The 23,595-nt window shown below is 39.7% G+C and overlaps 2 protein-coding genes across 9 annotated transcripts in view; both read right to left on the reverse strand.

Annotated features, from left to right (window-relative positions):
• syt14a (synaptotagmin XIVa) overlaps positions 1 to 4,318 on the reverse strand; it is a 42,136-nt gene extending 37,818 nt beyond the window's left edge. For 4 of the 7 annotated variants that reach the window (XM_086094326.1, XM_086094324.1, XM_086094323.1 and 1 more), the window contains exon 1: positions 4,199 to 4,227. In XM_086094326.1, the coding sequence (XP_085950452.1) occupies positions 4,199 to 4,211 (13 nt within the window). In that variant the 5' untranslated portion in view covers positions 4,212 to 4,227. Of the gene's footprint in view, positions 1 to 4,198 lie in introns of all 7 variants that reach the window. The other 3 variants (XM_086094327.1, XM_086094328.1, XM_086094325.1) reach the window with 2 other exon arrangements.
• Positions 4,319 to 12,514: 8,196 nt separating this feature from the next.
• On the reverse strand, positions 12,515 to 20,855 carry sdsl (serine dehydratase-like). Of its 2 annotated transcripts, none has more exons than XM_086094335.1 (9): positions 20,706 to 20,855; positions 16,020 to 16,178; positions 15,900 to 15,936; positions 15,657 to 15,796; positions 14,945 to 15,033; positions 14,621 to 14,854; positions 13,336 to 13,466; positions 13,155 to 13,241; positions 12,515 to 13,034 (listed from the first exon to the last, which is right to left on the reverse strand). In XM_086094335.1, the coding sequence occupies exons 2-9, from the start codon at positions 16,164 to 16,166 to the stop codon at positions 12,928 to 12,930; spliced, it is 972 nt and encodes a 323-aa protein (XP_085950461.1). In that variant the 5' UTR covers positions 16,167 to 16,178; positions 20,706 to 20,855; the 3' UTR covers positions 12,515 to 12,927. The 2 variants fall into 2 exon arrangements, with proteins under 2 accessions (XP_085950461.1, XP_085950460.1); XM_086094334.1 differs by lacking the exon at positions 20,706 to 20,855 and adding an exon at positions 19,243 to 19,332.
• Between the last annotated feature and the right edge of the window lie 2,740 nt (positions 20,856 to 23,595).

The raw sequence follows: 23,595 nt of genomic DNA on the forward strand, positions 1-23,595 counted from the left end.
TAGTCAGCATTTTATGAATAACGTTTTTGTTTTGATGGCCGATAAATTCGAAACTGTTATTTTTGCTCCCACGGGCACTTTTCTCCTCCGTCTGCTCTGAGTCGGTGGCTGTTGACCAAATGTTGACTCAGTTTTAGAGTAATATTTGCACTTGGAAGAGAATAAAATAAAGAATTGAAGAAAAAAAAAGTAACTCAAGATTTGAGGAACAAGCTCACGACCTTCAGCTTTGGAGACTGCCACGCTAACACCTGAGCTATGCCACATCTACTGTTTGCTTATTTTCAAGAGGAGACCAAGACAATGTTTTTGGTCTCTTGGAGTTACGAAGATTCCAGCTAACACGAGCGATATGCTAACACACAAGCAGGAGCTGCGTGTCTCAGGGAATAGATCGACTGTATCCCAAGCTAAAGGTCGTGAGTTCGTTCCTCAACCCTTGAGTGGTTTTCTTTCTTTTTTTTCAATTCTTTATTTTACTTTCTTCCAAGTGTAAATATTCCTCTAAAACTGAGTCTATTTGGTCCCACTCTAAATAGAGTCAAATTTACTCTACATAATTTACTGTCTGTATCTATCTATCTATCTATCTATCTATCTATCTATCTATCTATCTATCTATCTATCTATCTATCTATCTATCTATCTATCTATCTATCTATCTATCTAGCTAGCTAGCTAGCTAGCTATCTAGCTAGCTATCTAAGTTTTATAAAGAACTAACATAAAGTTGTTTCTACCTCATTTTAGGCTGGAATGATTTGTCACTCAAAACTATGCAATTCAATTGTGCATATGCAGTACTCATGTCCAACAGCACTGCACCAATTCTCCTGTTTATGTAGACATTGCAAACCTGCCACAGACTTTCTTGCAATAATTGTATAATCTAGATACCAAGCAGTGGCTGTAATTCTTAACTATTACTCACACTTGTGAAAGCCTCTGAGTCTCAGAGCTGTGCAGCAGGGGATAAGCCTACAGGTTGAAGTTTCAAATAGCCTTCGCATCTTCCACTCTCAATATGTATCACAGCTACAAAAGGCTTAGCACATCAACTGTCATGCATGCAGTGTAATGTAATATTTGTTTTGCCATTATGACAAAGTCCGTACAAAAAAAGTATTTCCATTTCTTTAGTGACAGGTCACAATTGCATTGCCTCATTTCAAAGGCCTTGAGATTGTACAACTTGGAATTTGACTAAAATTTAAAAGGTAGCCACTAACTTGCCAATGAAACTCACCAAAGCTCAATAAATAAATAAAAAAGTAGTTTGACAACTGAAGATAAATAAAAGAAGACAACAGCCAGTGCTCATGGAATATTAAACATTGCCGAGTTCAGGGAGTGGGACTGATTGCTAAAGTAAGGAGCTACCATTAATTGCTGGCAAGCAAGCTGCCAGATGGCTACTTGTTAATGATTGTTGTTTTCAAATGTAGTGATTACAATGATTAATGTGTTTCCCTTCATTTTTGTTTGGGGTTTGTTATGTAAAGGTAATTACTATGAGGAAATGTCACAATAAAGCCAATACCTACTAGGCAGTAACTAACAGGCAGGTCATAATGACAGAACTGTTTGTAAATATCGACTTTAATGGTGAAATCTGACCAACGTCGAGATTCGGGTTACATCGCCAGCATAGGGACGTAACTCGTCCGTAACTCGAAGGTTCCCTGTCAATGGCGTCGTTAGACCTATTTTACGGTTCTTAAGCCCTACCTAAATTGTTCTTAAGTCCTCCCTAATGAATTGGTTGTGTATTTTTTTATTTATATATATATATATATATATATATATATATATATATATATATATACTTCCATCCATCCATTTTCTTAACCACTTGTCCTCACAAGGGTCGCAGGGGGTGCTGGAGCCTATCCCAGCTGGCTTCGGCCAGTAGGCGGGGTACACCCTGAACTGGTTGCCAGCCAATCGCAGGGCACACAGAGACGAACAACCATCCACACTCACAATCACACCTATGGACAACTTGGAAAGTTCAATTAACCTGACATGCATGTCTTTGGAATGTGGGAGGAAACCGGAGTACCCGGAGAAAACCCACGCAAGCACGGGGAGAACATGCAAACTGCCACCAGGAAGGCCGAAGCCCGGACTCGATCTCACGTCCTCTGCACTGAGAGGCGGACGTGCTAACCAGTCATCCACCGTGCCTCTCCAACAGTATGTATTAAATAAAATTGCATGTGCAAAATATAGTATACAGACAAAAAAAAATGCCACTCTAAAAGTTTTACCAATATCTTAATACAATAGCATAGAGGACCGAAGTGTTCTTAAAAACTAAGTAGAGCCTTTATTCTTAAAATACACTTGTATTTTTTATTGTAGGCCACTGCAACATTATGCACAGTTCAAACTTTAACACTGTACTTGAATATAGGACAATAAAAGCATACTTAAGCAATGATTACATTCGGACGCATTGAGATATTGAATGAAAATCATACTCCTATAAATGTAAAAAATAAAATAAAATAATTTGAAAAAATCCTAAACATTAAATAACCTATAAAAAGCATCTGAGATTTTTTTTTTTTAATACATTAAATATTTTGGAAGAAAAAGAAAACATGCAAAGACTGAGATCAGTTTAGTGCAGAATTGCTGAGGTATTTCGGGAAACTTGTACACACTTTCAATTGTCACGATTTTTTGTTGTTTTATTTTTGTTTTTTGCGTAGGGCAAAAATGGCGACGAGCTGATGCAACCAAGGAACAGTACGATACAATAACTGCCCTCATTTCTTTCATCTGTGGCGATTTGGCGCAGTTGCCACTTTTATTTATAAGAACTTTACCCATTTCGACCACTACAATGCAGTTAGCCATCAAGCTATGCCGAGAACCCCCCCCCCCCCACACACACACAAAAATCCATCTTCCCAGAAGTGTTGTGTGTTTGTTAGAATTTGCCGTGTGCATGTATGAGTGGTGCACGTAGTGAAATAGCGGCAAAATAGGCGGCACTGCCACCACATCAACATGTGATGTCGTGGCTAGCTACACTCAAATGTGGCAAGGAGATTTTTATACTGATTCTACTGTTTAGCCACATTGGCTAAAATGTTTCATGACCCAACGCCACCCTGAACCAACCACAAGAAAGTGTTTAGTGGAAAAACTAGCTAAGACAGTGCCAGTCTGAGAGTATGGGGAAGGAAGGGTCCAGATATGGATTATTTGCACATAGCGATGTGACACCATATATTTTGTGGATAATACAGTTTACCCTTCTCTGTTTTTGCCCAATATGACAGGCCTCAAATAAAAAGTCAAGTATGCACCTTAAAAAATTATTTAGAGTTCAATCAATCTAACAAGAATGTTTTGGGAATGTGGGAGGAAGCCAGAGTACCTGGATAAAAACCATACAAGCACTGGGAGAACATGCAAACCCCACAGAGGCAGACCACAGGTTAGATTAGAACCCCTAACCTCAGAACTGAGGAGAATAGATAAGTGACTTCTTTGTGGTCTTACGAATTTTAAAAAAAGCACATCAGAATGACACACACGCACATAAATATAACCACTACTGAGTCTAAATACGACATTTGCATTTTACTTCGAGCAGTTAGCACTCAGCACGATTGAAAAAGCGTGTGATAGGCTACCACAATGACTACAAAGGGTGATTATTATTATTTTTTTTTTTAATTACTGCAGCTTCTGTTTTTAGTGGCATTCAAAAGAATGCTTATTACACTTCAAGCTTTGAGACAACAAGCTGTTCAGTTAAACACGAAAGCTGTGCACAACTCACAAAGTTACCTACAGAAACAGACTTGACACATTTGACGAGTACAATCACTCATTTTGCAAATAATGGTGTTATTAAAAATCCAAACAGAAACGAACGGACGGACATCAAGGGAATCCATGTTGAATATCGGGACGTGAGGTACATTGTAAGGTTTTGTACAATGAAATGTGAATGTAAACAGCGGAACTGTCCCTTCAGCACCAACAAAACCAGATTGAACTCCACGAAAAACTACCACAGCAAATAACCGCTAACAAAGAGCAATGGAACTTGCATCTCATTCGACCATTCTGTTGAAGCTAACAAGTGACATTTTAACCATGACAAGTCCCACATGGCAGGTGTTTATTGCGGTGGGGGTGAATTAGGAAAGAAGAGAGACGGCTTTCGCCGACTTACCATCAATCGCCATGATGTTGTGTTTTGGATTCAACCAAATCAGGAGGTGAAGAAGGGAGCAGGGGGGCGGACCCCTACAAGACAGAGCGGAGGGGGAGTTAAGCTAATGGTTTAGTCCACTATAACAATCACGTACCAAATAGCGCTTATGTAGCGAAAGAAACATAACGTTACGCACGTTACGTGCCCATCTGATTTGAAATAGTAAATGACTTAATGTCCTTGACCCCTTTATTTGCATTTTCAGATTCCCGAAATTACATCAATAATGTTGTATACAGACGCAGACGCAGATGCACATGGGGGGTGACCCAAAATGATTGCAATCCATGCTACGGCTGATAAAATTGTTATGAATAATATTTGTCTAATGTTTCCAATTACTTAAAATGAAGGGATAACACCTTCAGTAGCTTTTTTTTTTTTTTTTTTTTTTAGAAAATACCTTGGACAACTGAGCAGACAACATTTTGTGTACCCACTTTGGGTGTTCATCACGCACTGATTGCAAATGTTTGGAAAGGAAAAGGAAATCAACCAACAGTGGTCTAATTCTTGAGAACAAACTACATGGGAATGAACACTAACGATGAGTCAGTGAGCCCACTCCAAATAAATGAGCAGAAGGCTTCCTCCACTCTCCTCATGTAGAATCAGACTCATCACAACGGTTGCAATTTCAAACTGTATCCGACTGAAAATGCACATACTTTAACAGTGTATAAATTTGATTGAATGTTCTCAGAGTATAACCAGGTCATCTACAGTAACAATGCTTCCAACCACCTGATTAGAAATCATCCGGCGTGCAGCAGGAAATGATGCACTTCACCTAATTGGTCCGAAAAGTGTTACTTCAAATATTGGTTGATTGTTTGTATGTATGCCAGAGACGTATGCGTGCAGTGGAGTCACCTCGATGCTCACGCGCACCTCAATGAACAGAAGTTCAATGAACGGAAGCTCTCGAAAGCACAAACATTTTATTTTCAACATGTACAGCATGACAAAGGAAATCATTTTCGTATTCATCGCCAGCATGTCTGCCAGCCATAATCAGGTTGAATACACCCATGCAGCTGCTGTATTGCATTCGCTGATACAAAACACTGACAAAGACAACCAAATTAGCGAGCAAGCATAGTGCATGTGATGCTGATCTAAAATTGCAAAACAAACTTCCAGTCCATGCAGCTGAGATTTTTGGTCTTGATAAGTGACCAATTCAAATTTGAAAAGGATTCTGAGATCCTTTCACACCACATTTAGGGGAGACCAGGGCAAGTTGTATCACTTTTTATACTTTTATATATTTCTTGGAATCAATACATCTTATATAAACAAAATGTATACCAGATGAAAGATCAAAGTCTTAGGTATATATATTTTTTATTCATGTCATTTTTTTACTTTGACTCAGTGCAGAGTTATAAGACATCAAATAAAGGGAGTGAACATGTGACATGTTGCCCCACAAATGGGTAAGTTGTCACTATATGGGGTAAGATATCACACTGGATTTTGAAACTAATAAAATAAGGACAAAATTATTCTTGTTTTCCTATTTTTTTTGTTTTGTTTTTACAGAGAAATTGTAAATACATACTTACCAGCGTTGTTGTTCCAGATCACCCGTTGTGTGTGTTCTGGATCTGGCGTTGGAGAGGTAGTGAGGCTCGGCAGCAATGTTTGAGTGTTCAGCAGCCCCATGGAGGTCTTTTCTAGGAGGTTGCAAGTGCAGCGACAAGTCGCTAGAACGGGTCCATTCGTACTGTAATTCAATGTTGATTAAGTCTACGTGATTATAGAATTAAGCGGCAATGGTAAAAGTACAGTTAAGGCTCGGTCTTCATCAGTCTCCGGCGTCCGAGCCCTCTGGCTCTGGCAGCTTTGTATGGACGCACATTTTCATTATTAAATTTAATCAGCCTCCCTGCTCCATCCAGTCTGTGTCACCAACAGTGTGTGTACATGACAAAAAAAGATGATTTTATTTCATTATACTGTACACTCCAGTGCATTTTGCAACACATGATAAAGATGTGCTATCTGAAAAATTACAATGGTGTCTGAAAGCTAAGCCCTTGCGCCTTACAGAAAAGCCAGGGAAGTGAGTCACGACGAAAGAGTGCAGAGAGAAACACCGGGATTTTCAGACACATCAATTTGAACACAAAATGTTAACAAGAAGGTATGTATATCCACACGTGTATCACATGGTGGCTTTTTATAGAACCTACCAAGTCTGTGACTTTGTAGTACGTACGTAATTGTGGGTGACATTTTCCTAGAATAGTTACACGTTGTTGCGTTGTGTTTGTATGTTATTGTTTTTTAGAGTGTGTGCCTTGTTTATAATGTACAGTGTGTGACTTGCCAAATAATGAATATTCCACTAAGTTCTGTTTGTTTTGTGATCTCTCTCTCTCTCTCTCTCTGAATTTTTTTTTTCTACTTTTATATACTTAAAGACAAAAAGTGGCACGTTCAAAATCATCCATACCTTTCTCCTCAAAAATCAATAGAAAAGCCTTTATTGGCTATTACAGCAAATAAAACACATCCTATAGTTTGATGATCAGCTAGCGATGAGCTCTTCTTCTCATCAATCTGATCTATAGTTCCCTCTACAGATTTTCAACTGAATTCAAGTCTGGACTGTGTTGGCCACTGCAATACATAAAACATTTTTTAACCACTTTTTTGTGTGTTTTGGGATTTTGTCATGCTAAAATGTCCACATATTCAAAATTTGCCGGGGGTATGAACAATTTCGGCCTTAATTGTAAAGTGCCCAAGGTTGGTTAGGTGCCCCTTTTTTTCACAAACCCAAGGTGGCAACCCTACACATGACACAAGTAAGTTGTAGATTACAACAGCAGTCTGATATCAAATCATAAATGCTTGCACATGAACACATCCACACAAAACTAAACCATGTATCCTTTGCACTCCTATTTTTAGCCCCACCGCTGCTCAAATGCTCTCTCTTGGACACATCATTGCAACTCCATACCGTCGTCATAGAAATGGGTTGCAAATTTCTCTTGTGCCTGCCAAATCATGGTTAGCAGGAGAGAGTGTTGTGGTGTGCCATCCGAGCAGGTATCCTGGCTATCTGCAATACAACGTAAATATAACTACCAACCTTATGAGGTCTGTGTGAAAACCAGGATTTGGGAGTAAAGGTGTTACGTATTCAGGATTTGTTTTTAAAGTAACTGTAATTCATTACATTTACATAAAAACAAACACGTAATCAGATTACAGGTACATTTTTTAAATAAAATGATTATTTTGCAGTACAGGGAGAGATGCTGTAGATGAGTCCTTGTCTGCTCTCAAACTTTTTGGCCAAACAAGCTTTCCCGGAGTAAAGTGGATAACTAACCACAATATAGCTCAATAGACTGTCGTTGCTCCCTGCGTAAGGTTTTTGTTGACTCAACAATTACAATGTCACTGAATACATGTTGGTCTTAAAGCGGTCGGTTTCAAAAGTGACTACATTGAGAATGGTGACAATTTCGGATCATATTCACTGGAGGACTGATTCATTTTAAATAACATTTACATAGAAACGTGTGAGCTGTCAAAAATCTGGACCATTGCCATGGAGGAGCACAAACGGCTAAGAGCTAGCAGGCTAGCCCTACGATCACAATTTATAAGTACAGTACATGCTGCTCTGATTGCTGTCACAAATCACCCACAGCTTTACTATTTAAACACGATATTACCAATATGATATATCATCTGCTAATTTGTCATCGGGAATGTTATGGTGCTTGGATTATATTAGTACTAGCTAGTAAAACAATAATTAACAGGCAACTATAGCTACTGTATTGGAATACGTTTTAAAGTAACCCTGTACATGTTCATAAAAGTTTTTTTTTTTTTTTTTTTTTTTTACATAAAGCAACTCCATGTGAGACCTTGAGGTGTGATCACTACTTGGGCTCCTCCCAGGACTCACACATTTGAGTCAGCCTACTGCTGGGGAAGTGGTGATGGAAGCTGTGTTTCTAAGCTCGCAGAGTGACTCAATCGTTGCATTACATAACATTAAGACAGACACTTATCTCATCTTGATTACATTAAGAACCTGATGCTTAGCAACAAGCATTTCAGAATATTGTAGCTAATGTCTAGTCAGGCATCTCCATCTGCACCTGGCAGACCACATGCTGAATATACACAAGTGTTTGGAAAATGACAAATGATATTGACTTTCATTACAATGGATTTGAAATGAAACAATCAAACTGTGACTGCTGTGTCAATTTTCAGCTTTAATTTGATCATTTTTAGGGCATTTAAGAATCAAAGACTTTTTATGTGGAGCATCTTCATTTGCAGGATCACTAAACATTTTAGACCAAGGGACATAAATGTACTTAAGTACAGTGCAATCATAATGTAAAATAAAGGAGGTACTAGTTTTATGACATTTCAATTTCTACCGCAGCCACAAATCAAAATTTGTCTATCACCAAGCTACGCCAACACAGTAAGAAAGTTGTGTTTACAGTAAGTAAACATTTTGTATGAAAAACAATTCTAAACAATAAATACAAAACAATCCAAATAATATTTGATTACTGCAGTACCAGGCTCAGTTGTCATGTGGGTAGTGAGTGATTGAGGGATGGCGGACCCCAAAGTGCCATGTGTGGTTCTTTAATTAACCATGGGGGAAAAGGTGAGCAGACAACCATGACTTGATGGGACGTGACTGGACTGGTTGCCATTACTGGACGTGACTGGACTGGTCGCCATGACTGCACGTGATGTGGCTGGACTAGTCGCCAAGACTGGAGCGGACGTGATTGAACTGGTCGCCATTGACTGGACAGGACTGGACTAGTCGCCAAGACTAGACTGGACGTGATTGAACTGGTCGCCATGACTGGACAGGATGTGACTGAACTTGTCGCCATTACTGGACAGGACGTGACTAGACTGGTCGCCATGACTGGACAGGAGGTGACTGAACTGGTCGCTATGACTGAAACGAGCGTGACGTGGCCTGATTCTCCTTGACTTGATTTCCTGTGGAGTGGCTATGACTTGGCTGGGGCTATGGCTTGGCTGTGGCTGTGACAAAGAAGACTTGGCAGTGACGAAGACTTGGCTGTGACAATGGATACTTCGCTGTGACCAGGACGACTAACCCTAACCAAATAACAAGAATACCCATAACAAACAAAAACCCAACCCCCAACCGAAACATGACAAGTTGGTAGAGCAAATCATCCAGTGTCTGAAGGGTTGGCGTTTCAAAGTGTCACGTCGAAAACACGGAACCCTGAATTGCTCCCAGTGGGCTTGGCAGCAACTTGCATGGCCTCAGCTGCCCACTGGCGTATGAATTAGTGGTGGTAGATCGATCCAAATATCAATATCGATACCACGTCGGTATCAATATTGGATCGATACTGGTACTATAATATCCATTTAGCAGTTTACCCACCCAGCATTTTTCATTCAGTCCAAAAGACGTCTAGGCTAAAAACAAGCTAAAAATGGTCTAAAAATGTATGGGTTTTTTTAGACGTCTAGACACCTCGTCTATTCTTAGACGTTTAAATAACCGCTAATAGACGTCTATTTATAGATGTCTAAAGTTAGACGTTTTCTAGACGTTTATTTTTATACCAATTTTATACGCCTCGTCTAATCTTAGACGTTTAAATAACCGCTAAGAGACGTCTATTTATAGACGTCTAAATTTAGACGTTTGCTAGACGTTCGCTTTTTTACCAAATTTAAACTCCATTACACGTCGTATAGATGTCTGTGAAACATATTATTCACAACAAACCAATATTAAAGACAATTAAAGTTGTCAAAATTGAATGTTAAATCAGGTTGTCTAAAAAAGGGATTCAATTTAACTTGTGATCCTTACTTTGATGTAGTTCCAGGATGACAATTCACATCACGTGTTTTTGTAACTTTTAGGCCCCATCCAGACGGAAGCAAAGCCGGCTTCGTTCCTCAAACAAAGCTCGTACACACAGAAGAATTACAAGACTTGCGTGTGTCCAAAAGAAGACGCTGAGGACGTTTAACGGCTGTAATGTATATGCCAAGTCTGGAGTGGCGTTGTAGCGCAGCCACAAGGAGTTAACGAAGAGCGTAGAAGAAGAATCAGCGAAGAAGACGATGTTGAACGTGGGAATAAAGAAGCAAAATATTTTGCTGCAAAAGCATAAGCAAGCTAAAGAGGCTGCGCAAATCGACTATGACACGGCTATCCGCCATTGTTGTCGACAGACTGACGGTTCACGCGCAGTCATTGGCGCATACGTCATCAATCTGCGACAATGCGTCGTCATCGAGCTGCGACCATTATGTCATCACTGGAGGAGTATCCTGCATATGGTGTCCAGACGGACGCGTACGCGGCGCGTTTTGAAATCTGGAGCCCGGTTTCAAAAGTGATTGGTTTTAAGGTCTGAAACCGCACCATCGTGTGGACGAACAGCCTGAACGGTAAGAAACTTGTGAGGATATATTGAAACTCACTTTTATGCCTTAATTAGGTTTCAGTTACACTAATGTCATGCTTATTTTACCATTGATTATAAATACATCTCTAGATGTTAACATTAACCAAACTAACCTACTTAGATCTAAAACAATACATTGTTTTTCAAACATTATCCAGCCCTTCTCTATCTCTGAGAAATTGTATTTTGTTTTCGAAGCAATAGTCAAATCAAACGTTTGCCCCTGATGACTGTTGGCACTTAATTTCTTATTTTTCTTCCTTCAGACTGACCAGAAGCTTAAACGCGTTGCTGCCTCCTAGTGGTGTTGAGGTATCATACAGTTATAAAGACCCGCTGACAGTACATGACAATCTCGTACGCACATATGCGTATAGTATTTGGCTGCTTTATTCGTGAATAGTGCGATCTGGCATTTTGTTTCACACTGATGATCCAGTTGTGCAGTTATTTATTCACTTATTGTATCAATACACATTATTCAATGTATTTAATTCAATTGTCTGGATTTGGTCTAAAGAGAGTTGAAATGAGAACTTGATTTAGACGTCTAAATTAAGACTAAATATGAACTACTCTGTACATTGATAAATTACTGTTTAAAACGTAATAATCCAACATTTTGCCATCATTTATACAACCTACAGTTTTTTATTTATTTAATAGTTAATATTTACTTGATTAATTGTATCATCTAGATTCGGGCTAAAATATAGACCAATTATAGACGGTCTAAATTTAGACGAGACGTCTAATAGACGTCTAGGGCTCAGTGGGTAGTTTCAGTTTGGCTCTTTTATGCACTGCTATGGTTTGATCAAACAGATAAAAGGCATGTCACAGCTGGCACTGGCAGACTTACTCCTGCTCTCCCTCATCCCCTGCTGTGTTTCAATCGTGTGCAGTCACGTGACTTAGCATCTCATCTTTGTAGTAGATTGCCTGAGACTAGTGATGGGAAAATGAAGCTTCATGAAGCACTTGTAATATTTTTTGACGCCTCTAGATGCCACTCTTGGTTGAAAGATGCAGTGGAAATGTAATCAATTTCCTTTGCACTAGCCTTTATATTTAAACCAAGAGCACCATCTAGGGGAGTCAAAAAATATCACAAGTGCTTCATGAAGCTTAATTTTCCCATCACGACCTGAGACATACAGTATTGTACTTGAAAAATTATTTGTTTTGAATGTTGTTTTATGTTTTATATTTGCTGCATGATAATCTTTAACATCTTGTTTATAAAAATCCACAAAAGGAGTGCAATGAAGGCAGAATTTTTAGTTATATTCTGTATTTGTAGTTTCTGAACAGTATATGATAAATAATTAGTTTAAATTTGTTTTCCTATGATGACTTTGTGCACTTAAGAGACCCAATCAACACATGCTCAGTTCTATTTCGTCCCTCCCGACCGCCAGGTAGCGGTGCTGAAAACAGCACACTGTCGTTTTGGCGGTTGGCAGCATGATTGGTTGATTGGTTTTCATCGTGAGCAAAAAACTACGTAATGGGGTAGATGCCACGAACTTCCGACTTCCGGGTTTCACACATCATAGTCATAGCCTTAATTTGTAAGGCTATGAATAAATGTAAGGCTATAAATTGTAAGGCTATGAATAAATGGTAGGCTACTTCATTTATATACCGCTTTTCCAGTGGATTGTGATCTTGAATTGAATGAAAATTTATTGTGTATGCTCTGCTGCTGGTGGATGTAAAGTGCCCACTTTTGTGCCACTTTTCATACCAAAGACGCCACTGCTGTCCCATGCAAAACACACTCATCATTCAGGTATGAAATCTCACAATCAATTTATTGCCATAGAAATACAAAGAACAGCACAAATGTTGGGGTTTGTCTTCCTCACACCAACAAGAGAAGAAAAGACAAAGAAAACATAGCAGTAAAGTCCCCATTGTATCTGCAGTTATTATTTACTTTTTTCCCTCTCAAATAATGATTGATAAACTGCAAAGGGATTTGATTGGGCCAGAATGATGGACTGCAACAAGCACAGTAATTTTCATTTTTCATACTGATTTTATTAGATTCACTTTAAAAACAACAACTGTTTAGGTAATTAAAGCAAATTAACATACATTTCTAAAATATCATTTCTTGCATACGTTTATAAAATGAGTTACATTTATTCATCTCTTACAATAAATTCTTCTCTGTTGTACACTTACGCTGACTCTGTCAAACATTTACTTTGTTTGCAGCTTGTGTTTCAGAATGGAGAGTTGCTGCACGTCGATGTTGCTGCCTCCACACACTATTACCAGCAGGGGGCCCAAGAGAGCTGGTAGACGACCTAAAATGTCACACGTCATTATGGTGGTTTCTCCTCCTTTCTTGTTGCTTGACTCACCTCACATTGCAAATTGAACATTCCAAAATGTGTTCAGAAATCTATAGGAACGAGATGACTTACCTTCAGCCTGTAATCGTGGCACAACTCCGCTGTAGACAGCTGCAAGTGTTGCTCCACATGCCATTTCCACCAGTACACGCTCCTCATCTAACAAATGGAGACGCAAACAACTAGGCTCTTGTTGCACTTTCTTCATAAGCGAATGGCATAAACTTTGATGGCCTTTGAAAAGGAACCTTACCCAGGAATGTCTCCATAGCATGAAGAGCCTGCTGGTCAGTCACCACTTCAGAAATGATTGTGACCTCATTGCTCTGACTGTATTCAAAGGCTTTCGTACAAACGGTCTTTGCACCAAGACTTTTAGCTTCGCTAAAGGGGGAAAGAGGGGGAAATTTTAAGTAAACTGCGCAAGAACAAGTGTCAAATGAGACATTTTTAGATAACGCAATTTCTTGGATATAATACACAACCTCAATGTCCCCCTTCGAAAAAGACGGTTTTCCTTGGTACTCATGTATTATGTGCCCCCCAAAAAAAGTGCTGGGAATCAAAAATCGAAATTTGATGGATTGGGATTTCTCATGTTCAGACACATATTTGTGGGGTAAAGAGAATTCATTGCAATCAGTTTCAGCTGTCAACACTTGAACCCACAAATATGAATAACCGTAGGTACCTAGATACAACATACCACACTTAAGCCGTGTACCTACAGTGATTATGAGCTAGGAGGTTGCAATGGATGCATTCAAGGAAGGTGGGAAGTCGGATTGATCCCACTCGGATTGTCCCAATTCCAACCACAAAACGTTTCAGGCAAATATAAACAACAAAGATGGCTGATTCCAATAAATGTTTGTTATTCTGGTTCTTTCAGGCAGTACAAATCATGTTGTGTTGCGTGAAGTTACTTATTTTAAATTACAAAATTAATGTTATAGTAAATAAGGAGATAAATGTGTTTATATTCATATAAATTATATTTTGCCATCGACGGTCTATCACTGTCCATATTAAGCCACTGTTTGACGTCCAATTGTCAACTTAATTTGCTGGTCGTGTAGACATAGAAATATGGTGCTTGACCGACCGACCGACACGATACAGAAATGATGCTGGATGTTTTGTGCGAAGCAAGTCACAAGTCATAAAATTAGCAACTTAGTTCAGTCCAAGCCATGTGACCCAAGCCACACACCTCTGGTATATAGTATTCTATCACATCCATGATCAACACGAAGAGGGGGGGGAAAATGCGCCCATGTGAAGGTGACCGAGCGTTGTAAAAATGACTCGTGTATTTATGTGGAAGAAATTCTGATGCTGTTTGTAGAATGACAAATCCACTTTTATACAAAACATGATATCGGGTAAGACATGTTTATTTCTATTTACGGCCACTTATTTGTTCGGCCCGACTTTTTATTTCCCACTCACGCCGCCGCCCCCCAAAAAAGTGTCTTAAATTTGAGAAATTACGGTATTCTGGCAAGCCTCAAAGAAGTGAAGAAGAAGAACGTTACCTGGTGATGTCATCCAAGGTAACGATCTTTCCTGCCTTAAGTGAGGCATTCAAACAGTCTGCACCAAGTGTTTCCATGGCGATGATAGGCACGTTCATCCAGCCTACATCCTTCAGGCCCTGGACGACCCCGCAGAGGAGCCCCCCTCCACCCACTGATACCAGCACTGCTCCCGGCATAATATTTGGACCCAGACTGGTTGCAGCCTCTGCGATCACACTCGAATGCCCCTTCCTAATGTGCGGGTATGAGGAAGAACATTTGAAATATTAAGAATTTAGAAGAACTAAAGTGGTGATACATGAATAAGTGATGAATATCTACCATATCAAAGGGTGATCAAATGGAGACACATAAGAAAGTCCCTCTGTTTGGACTAGCCTGAGAGCCTCAGCGTTTGCTTCATCCCAAACCTGTGTACAGAGTTTGCTTATATGTCCTTTTTAGAATACCATTTACAATTTTCATACATTTCAAATACGAAATAATTGAACCCTACGGAAGAGGATTAGGACCAGTTATGAGGGGGGGTTTGGCAGAATTCTCACTTTATTCTCAGAATTCTCACTTTATTCTCACTTTAATTCTGACTTTAATCTCAGAATTCTGACTTTAAAGTGTTTAATCTCAGAATTCTGACTTTAGTCTCAGAATTCTGACTTTAATCTCAGAATTCTGACTTTAATCTCAGAATTCTGACTTTAATCTCAGAATTCTGACTTTGTGACGTAGAGCTAAGAATTGTGTGTGTGGGGGGGAGTCAGAATTCTGAGAATAAAGTCAGAATTCTCACTTTAAAGTCAGAATTCTGAGAATAAAGTCAGAATTCCCCCTTTAAAGTCAGAATTCTCCCTGTAAAGTCAGAATTCTAAGATTAAAGTCAGAATTCTAAAATTAAAGTCAGATTTCTAAAATTAAAGTCAGAATTCTGAGAATTAAGTCAGAATCCTGCCAACCTTTTTGTTCCCCCTTCACTGGCCCTAATCCTCTTCCGTAGAACCCAAACAACCTGTTGAGGTCGAAATTGATAAATTACCTTGCCCACAATCTTGACAGTAGCACCTTGATCCTCAAGTCTCTTGGCAACAAAATGAGGTGTTGATGAGGGGATTATTATGGTGGCTGGCACACCCATTTTTCGGGTTACATAGGCAGCTGCCATCCCAGCATTTCCACCTGAAAGAAGATCATATTACAAGTCAACCATCCACTGTAAGGCACTGTACTAATATCTAGGTAATAATATAAGAAGGCGCTATAAAAAAAAAAAAGTGGTAACCTGAAGAGCAGACAAATCCTTTGGATTGTGATGTAAACTGTAAAGGGGAAACAATTATATGAAATATAGTACTTCCCCGCATGCATCATGCTTTTCTACATGTATATGGAAGGTATATACCTGCTGGCACAAGTACCCAATACCGCGGACCTTGAAAGAACCAGAGGGCTGGGAATTCTCCATTTTCAGATACACGGTGGTTCCCACACGTTTGGACATAGCAGCACTTTCCAGCAAGGGCGTGTTTATGTGGAAATGTTCAGCCATGATGAAAAGTGACTGAAAAGTTGTCAACACAATACATCAGTCATTCGGATTGACGATGAATTGAACAATTGATTGGTGTATGGATGTACTTTTTGCTACACGCACGGTTTCCACCCTGGTAAACACTTCCATCCATCCATCCATCCATCCATCCATCCATCCATCCATCCATCCATCCATCCATCCATCCATCCATCCTTCCATCCATTTACTACCGCTTATCCGGGGTCGGGTTGCGGGGGCAGCAGCTTTAGGAGGGAAGCCCAGACTTCCCTCTCCCCAGCCACTTCGAACAGCTCCTCCGACGGGATCCCAAGGCGTTCCCAGGCCAGCCGGGAGACATTGTCTCTCCAGCGGGTCCTGGGTGGTCCCCAGGGCCTCCCGCCGGTGGGACATGCCCAGAACACCTCTCCAGGGAGGCGTCCAGGAGGCATCTGAAACAGATGCCCGAGCCACCTCAACTGGTTCCTCTCAACACGGAGGAGCAGCGGCTCGACTCTGAGTGACCGAGCTTCTCACCCTGGTAAACACGTGTCACACTTTTAAAATGAAGAATAAATGCCAGCACCGTAAATCTTTGTACTTCTGGTGGAAATTAGATGAAGACAAAGAAGAAGGAGACGAAGAAGAAATAGAGAATCCATTTGCTACAATGCGATGCAGTATTCGGGTTAAAGGTAAGCCATTTTAAACTAAAAAGAAACACTTTAACAAAGCATTTAACTGAACATGTCCTTGTCAAACTTGCGATGTGGTATTGTTAAAGTTGAATGGCCCTGTTTGTGGAAAAACCTGCCGGAAATCATCAGGACTGCACAGACTGTTCATGTTTGTAAACCGATACAGCTCTATGTTGATGCGTGCGACCAAAGCTTGGCAATTCCGTCATCGTGCACTTGCAGCAAGGTGGGCATCGTCATACGGGAATTACTGATTAACAGAAGTGCCCAGTTCTGCGTGCGACCTCGCAGCCATCAGAGAGGAACTGGCCAATGTATCTGGCTGTGACACTTAAAAACCGGAGATGTGTTTGTAGCGTGTAAATGAAGGGTGACTTGACAAAAGGCATCCTTCACAAAATGTGCCAAACACAGCACAATTCTAGGCCGCTGAATTCCAACAGAGCCAAAACAAGAGAGGTGGCCACAAGTCGCTCACATATTGGGACCTAACCAATCAGAGGAAAGCTGTTTTGCATATCAAACTATGGAGAACAGAAACGCAATCGGAGCAAAACTTGTTTACACACTGAATATTTTTTAAATATGATTCAGAAAACAGATGATTCATTTCTGACCAACAAAAATAACTTGAAAAAAAGTCAAGCATGAAATTATCTTGCACACCTGATAAAAGGGTATCTAAAATAATAAAAGAATAAAAATAAAAATAAAACTTATGGCATGGCACCTTTAATGATCAATTATGAAAATCTGCTTCAAATATTGTTGGGGAGGCTATTTGGCAGGATCGTAAAAAGGCTATACAGTACACAGGGGTGGTGCAAGGGTCCAAATAATCAGTTTCTCATTGCAGTTTGCGAGACAAAATTAACGTTTTGCACCTCATCAAAACACATTGAATTGCAAAACTGAGAATTAACTGCTGAGACGTTTCCAAAAACTTTGCTGGGCTTTGTCGCTCGTGTCACCACCAACAGGTTGAGGCACAGACTACTAACTTTATGCTGCACTAGCTAGAGTTTCAGCAGGGTACTGCTGCGGCTGAACATGAAATCATTGCTTCTGTGGTGACATTTAAGATGCATTTCTTATAAGTATCATTCTCATGAAGTGAGAAGCGATGTTAATTGATAAGCTAACATAAGATTGACATGGCTAGCGCTGTCAGGGCCCCCGCTTCCTCCTCATGAACACTGCCCCTGTTCCCTGTGTGTGTGTGCGTGTGTGGGGGTGTGTGCGTGTGTGTTGGGGTGTGGGGTTGTGCGCGTGCGTGTGGGGGTGGGTGTGTGCGTGTGTGTGTGTGTGTACAAATTGTACACTTTTTACAGACACCTGGCTGGAACCGCAAATTAATAAATGTTGGAACTCTGGAGAGAAAACCTGCTTGCTCAACAGAACCGGAATCAGAAATAAATTACAGTAGACGACTTCGCCATACGTCAGCCAGGAGGAATGGCAGAATAGGTTAAAAGTATAGTATAAAATATTCATTATTGTTTATTTTCACAATATAGTCCTGAATGTTGACTTTTGAGTTGTGCACATCAGATGTTCTCAATTTTCAATTACAGTAGGTGACATATTTTTAAATATATAAAATAATAGCTTTGCTTCTAGAGAAGAAAATAGAGTTAGCTGCTATATACAATGTGAATTTTAGAATTAAAGACAGTTGATTATATAAAAGGGAAAACCAATTGTTCATTCAGGCAAATTGATCAATCAGAATACAGGATATAGGTTCATGGTGTTAAGTCTTTACTCAGACAAGTTATCAGATAGAGGAGCTAGACAATGAGGATGAATAATGAGGAGAAGCACAATCTTTCAACAAATATCACATATCTGCAAAAATAAGCAGAATGGGACAAACAAAAGCATCGTCATCCTATTAAGGAAATACACCTTAGTACCAACATAAACATGGATCATTCCCACCGACCTAATATTGACTTAATTGATTTGATGCAATTTGTAATTTGATTTGTCAGGATTATTTTGATGTCACAATGTGATGAAATGTTTGACTACCATAACGATTTGCTTGGTTTGTATGCTAGTCACAGGAAATAGCAACTCAATACGCCTTTTGTTTTCCCCGTGTAAAAGAAGCATTTGCATTGTGTTGCATTGCAGAAATATCAGAAATGCGGATGTTCGGAATTGCCAATTGGCCTAATAGGCTCATTTAAAGACACGTTAAAGCACTGATGCGTTCTGACGGTCTATGGGGACCTCTTGTGGCTGTAAAGAAGAGTGCAAAATGGCGAATGAAGCAGAAATCTCGCCCTGCAATTCCCTTTCAATTTTAAACTCCTAATAAGGACCATAAAACTGACATCAATGTTACAAATGTATTTACAAGAGAAAATAAAGGACATATGAAAGCTTACTTTTTAGCCATGAACTCTGACAAACGAAATGGAGCTTGCAACGTGATCTATTGTACTTTAAACCAGCTCTCTTCCGGACGGAACCGCGCGTGCGCAGAGGACAATACGTCGTCTTCTGTAAGTACGTAGTCACATGACAATGGTAGGCACGACATTACAAAGTAAAGGCATGGTTAATGCAAAAATATAATAAAGTACTGTACTCTACTGTACTTGGAACATAACAAAACAAGATGTCTTTCGTGTTTTAATGTTTGTCAGCTTAATAGGGTCAGAGCAGCGACCGCTTATGATTTATTGTTAACATTATTATTATTATTATTATTTTAATTATTCTGGTTCATATGAATACACTTGGGGACCTATTATATCTCGTGATCTGCAGAGCTGAGTTTGGGTCCTGCCTGCTACGGTTACTATGTGTTCATCAAAAACAATCAATAGAGGACTTATGTTAGTGTATTGGGATTGGTTGTATGATGACTTTGATTCTGGAATTGTAGGACTACAGAAAAGTTTTGTTGACTTTTTTTCTTTTCCTTTTGAACAAGATTCATATTGACTAATGTTTTCTTTGCTTGGTTATGTAAGACAATCATCCTTAATTTTCATTGATTGATCAATTATGTTTGTTTTTTTAATTGAAAATTAAAATTTATTATTTTTTGTAAATTGTGTCAAATTTAGATATGGACCAGCCCAAATCTATATGACTGAACCCCTCCCCTAACCCCCCTGACTTTTAAATATCGCTTTATAGTAGGCATTACGGTAAAGAGGGCAAACCAAAAAACCTTAAACCAAAAAAAAAGTGACCATCAACACCTTTAATAGGGTTGATCTCAAATGACGTCACGTTTTCCTTATTAATATGCATGAGTCGGACAAAATAACATAGTAGGACACACGCGTACACATCATTTTGGAAGAGAACGACGTGCCAGGCGTGAAATTCCAACATGGTTCAATCGGCAAACACAATTTGGAACAGCTTAAACGGTGGTTGGCCTGCGCGGACCTCAAAATGGGCGGAAAAAAAGCAGTTTTTGTAGAAAGGTAAGATTTACTGTGTGATCATTGCTGCCACTCCGGTGCGGTCTAGATGACTGCTAATATCGTGTTGGTCGCTAATTGTCACAAAAACAAAACACATTAAAGTCACAATTTTCATTTGGAGATTCTAAGCCTACCTTTGGGCTGTTACTTCTGTCTAGTTACTTTTCTTAAAGTAGCGTGGTGACACAGTGGCCGGCCGCACACATCTTACACTGATCAACTAGCATGTTGTTGTAGGCATAGGGTTCTATAACGCTGATACTTTATATTAATTTTCACATCTAAGCAGCAGTGACCTCCGTAGGTAAACTTGAGGTATTTTTGGTGCATTTACACCATGATGTATAGTAGCTAGCATGTTGTAGCAGGCACAAGGCTAACGCTGAGTAAGCAGACGATAAACATACCTGCAATCGATTGGTTCTGGATTTTCAGCTGCTGGCCCATTTCCACCGACGAACTGTAGAGAGCACATTGCGTCGTCTTCGGTGACATTTTTCACGTTAATCACTGCTATTTAATTGTGCATGCTTGAACTTAACCTCGCTAGCCAAATTGATTAATGTGATTCACTCGAGGGAGTTCTTTACATTATCAATCTGGTACTTCACTAGGCAGACCCGCTCGGGGAAAGCGGGGGTTGCTGTACAATACTTCAAGCTGATTGGACGATGCAGCATCTTTAGGTTTGCTTGTTTCCCCCCGCCATCTGCGCTTATTCGTTTTGTCCTGCCTCAACAACGCCTGATTGGTCAGATCGAAAAAAGATTGGCTGCAAACGTATCAGCGGGAGTACAAGATGTATTCTCCGGAGTTTGTGAACTCACAAATACCGCAATAATTCATTTTGCTGGCAATATTAGCTTGAACCCAGCAGGGCTGGGGACATCCCTCTGAAAACTCCCTTCATTCGATCCCGGTCACAACATCGCCAGTCCCATAGCGGCAGACACCAAATCAGCAGAGGTTTGTTGTAACAATAATACGTCTGTTAAGTATATGTATGGTGAAATAGCGAGTCAGTTCACAAATTTTGTCTCATACGAATACACTCCGTCAGTCGCCTGCCTGTGTTCCTTGTCCGAAAATCAACTGGCCACGCCCATGCGCTGTTCTAAAAATACTAGTTTTAAAAGGATAATAAATTTGTACCCAAGACACCAGCAATGTTTTGTGAGTTATTACACCATGACAGTATTTAATTAAAATACTGTTAACAAAATTTGATTCAGCAGTTCATAGCCCTTTGAAACCTATTGTGTGACTGACTGCAATTACACTATCTCTGATAACAGTGTCACAAAAAATATTCCTCATACTACTACCAATTCCAGTGCAGTTTTAGTTATGAGAAGACGATCACGGGATAACATCCATGAAGTTTCATTCCATCTGATGTAGCATTTCAACATAAAATGTCCTTGATCTGACTCTCATTAGTTCCGAATTCAACGAGATATTGGAATGTATTTACTCAACAATTCAATTTTTTCACAAACCACTGGGAGCGATTAGTAATGTAGTACTTACTGTAATAACGTAAAAATATTTGTGTGTTTTAATCCATCAATAAACTTACTCAGTGATGTCAGATCAAGGATCAAAGCAAATGTTTAACTCAAGGTCAAGAGCAAATGGCTTTTATTGTGTTTTTCTCTTGGTCCTTCATAAAACACCACACCTATTGTCTCACATTATGCACACCATGTTCTCCACCTCTGGTGGACAAGAAAATTGCAATGTGACAACTTACTAGCCCCGGTCTCCCCTATGTTATCACATGAGTGAGTGGTTTGCTGGTATGGGCGGTATATGTTATGAGCCACAAGCGCATTTTATTACATGGCCGTCATATTCACCACACACGTCACCCACTGGCCGTGTTTGTGGTGCTCTAGATTGGCTTGTATGACAGCATGCTTAACTTCCTGTTCATATCCATCAACTTCATACAGCCGTTAAAGAGGACCAACATTACGCAGCACACAACCAAAAACCTGATCAACTCTATGTGAAGGAGCAAATGGTCACACTAGATACTGAATGCTTTTCTAACTGGTTTGTGTGGCCTTCAATTGCAGGCAGCCTAAAGGTTGGATTATACTTGACGCATGAACACTTCGTGCGGAAATGAGACGTGCGGAAAGCCAGCTAGCACACATTTTGCAATTTTCATACTGTTGGAAAATCGTTCTTTGTTTTCCCGTGTTCATAATGTTGATTATCAAAATCAGACAATGAGATCGGTGAAATTAGGATTTATTTTCATAAGCTTATGGACATATGAGGTCGCAGCCAAACACCGCCATTATTCTCCCTCATCTGTAACGCCCCTCCCACGAGCAAGTCACTAGTATCCTTCCGTGACTCTACAAACCCCTCCCCGTCTTCTTCCACCAATCCTCAGCCGTTCCTCTCCGTCTCAGACAGTCACATGATATATCAATACACATCGCCAAAATGCTCCCCCTCAGTCACAAGATAAAGATTTAGGTTGTTTTCAGAGCAAGAAGAGATGTCACTAAACCCCCCTCTCCTGCTCAACCGGTTGTAAAATACAAAGGAATCTAATTAACACATTCGCTTCACCCCCCCCCCCCCCCACATCAACTTGCATTCTCACACAGAGACATACTGAGTAAATTAAAGCAGTTATGTCTACTTCTAAATAGTAATATTATAAATCAAACAGTTATAATTAAATTAATACATTTCAATACTCAACACGGTTTGCCCCCGCTGTGGTTGATATTCTTCCAGACTATAGGAGGCATATGAACAGCACTTCACCACAACAAACGTAGAAAAAGGTTTTATAACTGTTTTATTCTTCTTCCCCTCAATAAACTATCGACAAAAAGTTTGGGGTGAATAATCCACATGAATAAAAAAAAAGAGAAAAAAAGAAAACAAAGAATCATCAAAAGTCGAAAACACTGTTGACATCGTTTGCTGCGTCCGCCATGCTTTTCCGCACGGACTGCACATTTGTGCAATAATTATGTTGTTCAATCAGCATCGCGATATGCCACACCGTAAGGCGAATGGCAAAGGAGAAGTGCTCACCAGCACAGATTTAGAAATGTGATTGTGAATACTATTTGAGTGAAATTACCCTTTAGTAATGTCCAGCTCATGAAAAATGGGAGCAAAGGTGTTGCAGCTGTTTAATTTAAGATTATTACAAAATATATATTTTTTTCCTTTTATGCTTTTTATGCTTGATTCATTTTGGACTTATCTGGGAAAACCCAATTTGTCGGCTCAATTGTTTTATAAACGAGACTAAGTGCAATT

Source organism: Leptonotus elevatus, chromosome 14, assembly GCF_054856555.1.
Source record: "Leptonotus elevatus isolate MCC_2025b chromosome 14, RoL_Lele_1.0, whole genome shotgun sequence".
NCBI lineage: Eukaryota > Metazoa > Chordata > Actinopteri > Syngnathiformes > Syngnathidae > Leptonotus > Leptonotus elevatus.

Excerpts from the sequence above, each read along its gene's own strand:
- sdsl (XM_086094335.1), bottom strand. The coding sequence starts at position 16,166 with ATGGCTGAACATTTCCACATAAACACGCCCTTGCTGGAAAGTGCTGCT. Across the intron at positions 15,797-15,899 it reads AGGATTTGTCTGCTCTTCAG|GTGGAAATGCTGGGATGGCA; the intron begins GTTACCACTTTT and ends ATCTTCTTTCAG. Across the intron at positions 15,034-15,656 it reads CTGTCAAGATTGTGGGCAAG|GTTTGGGATGAAGCAAACGC; the intron begins GTAATTTATCAA and ends CTCTGTACACAG.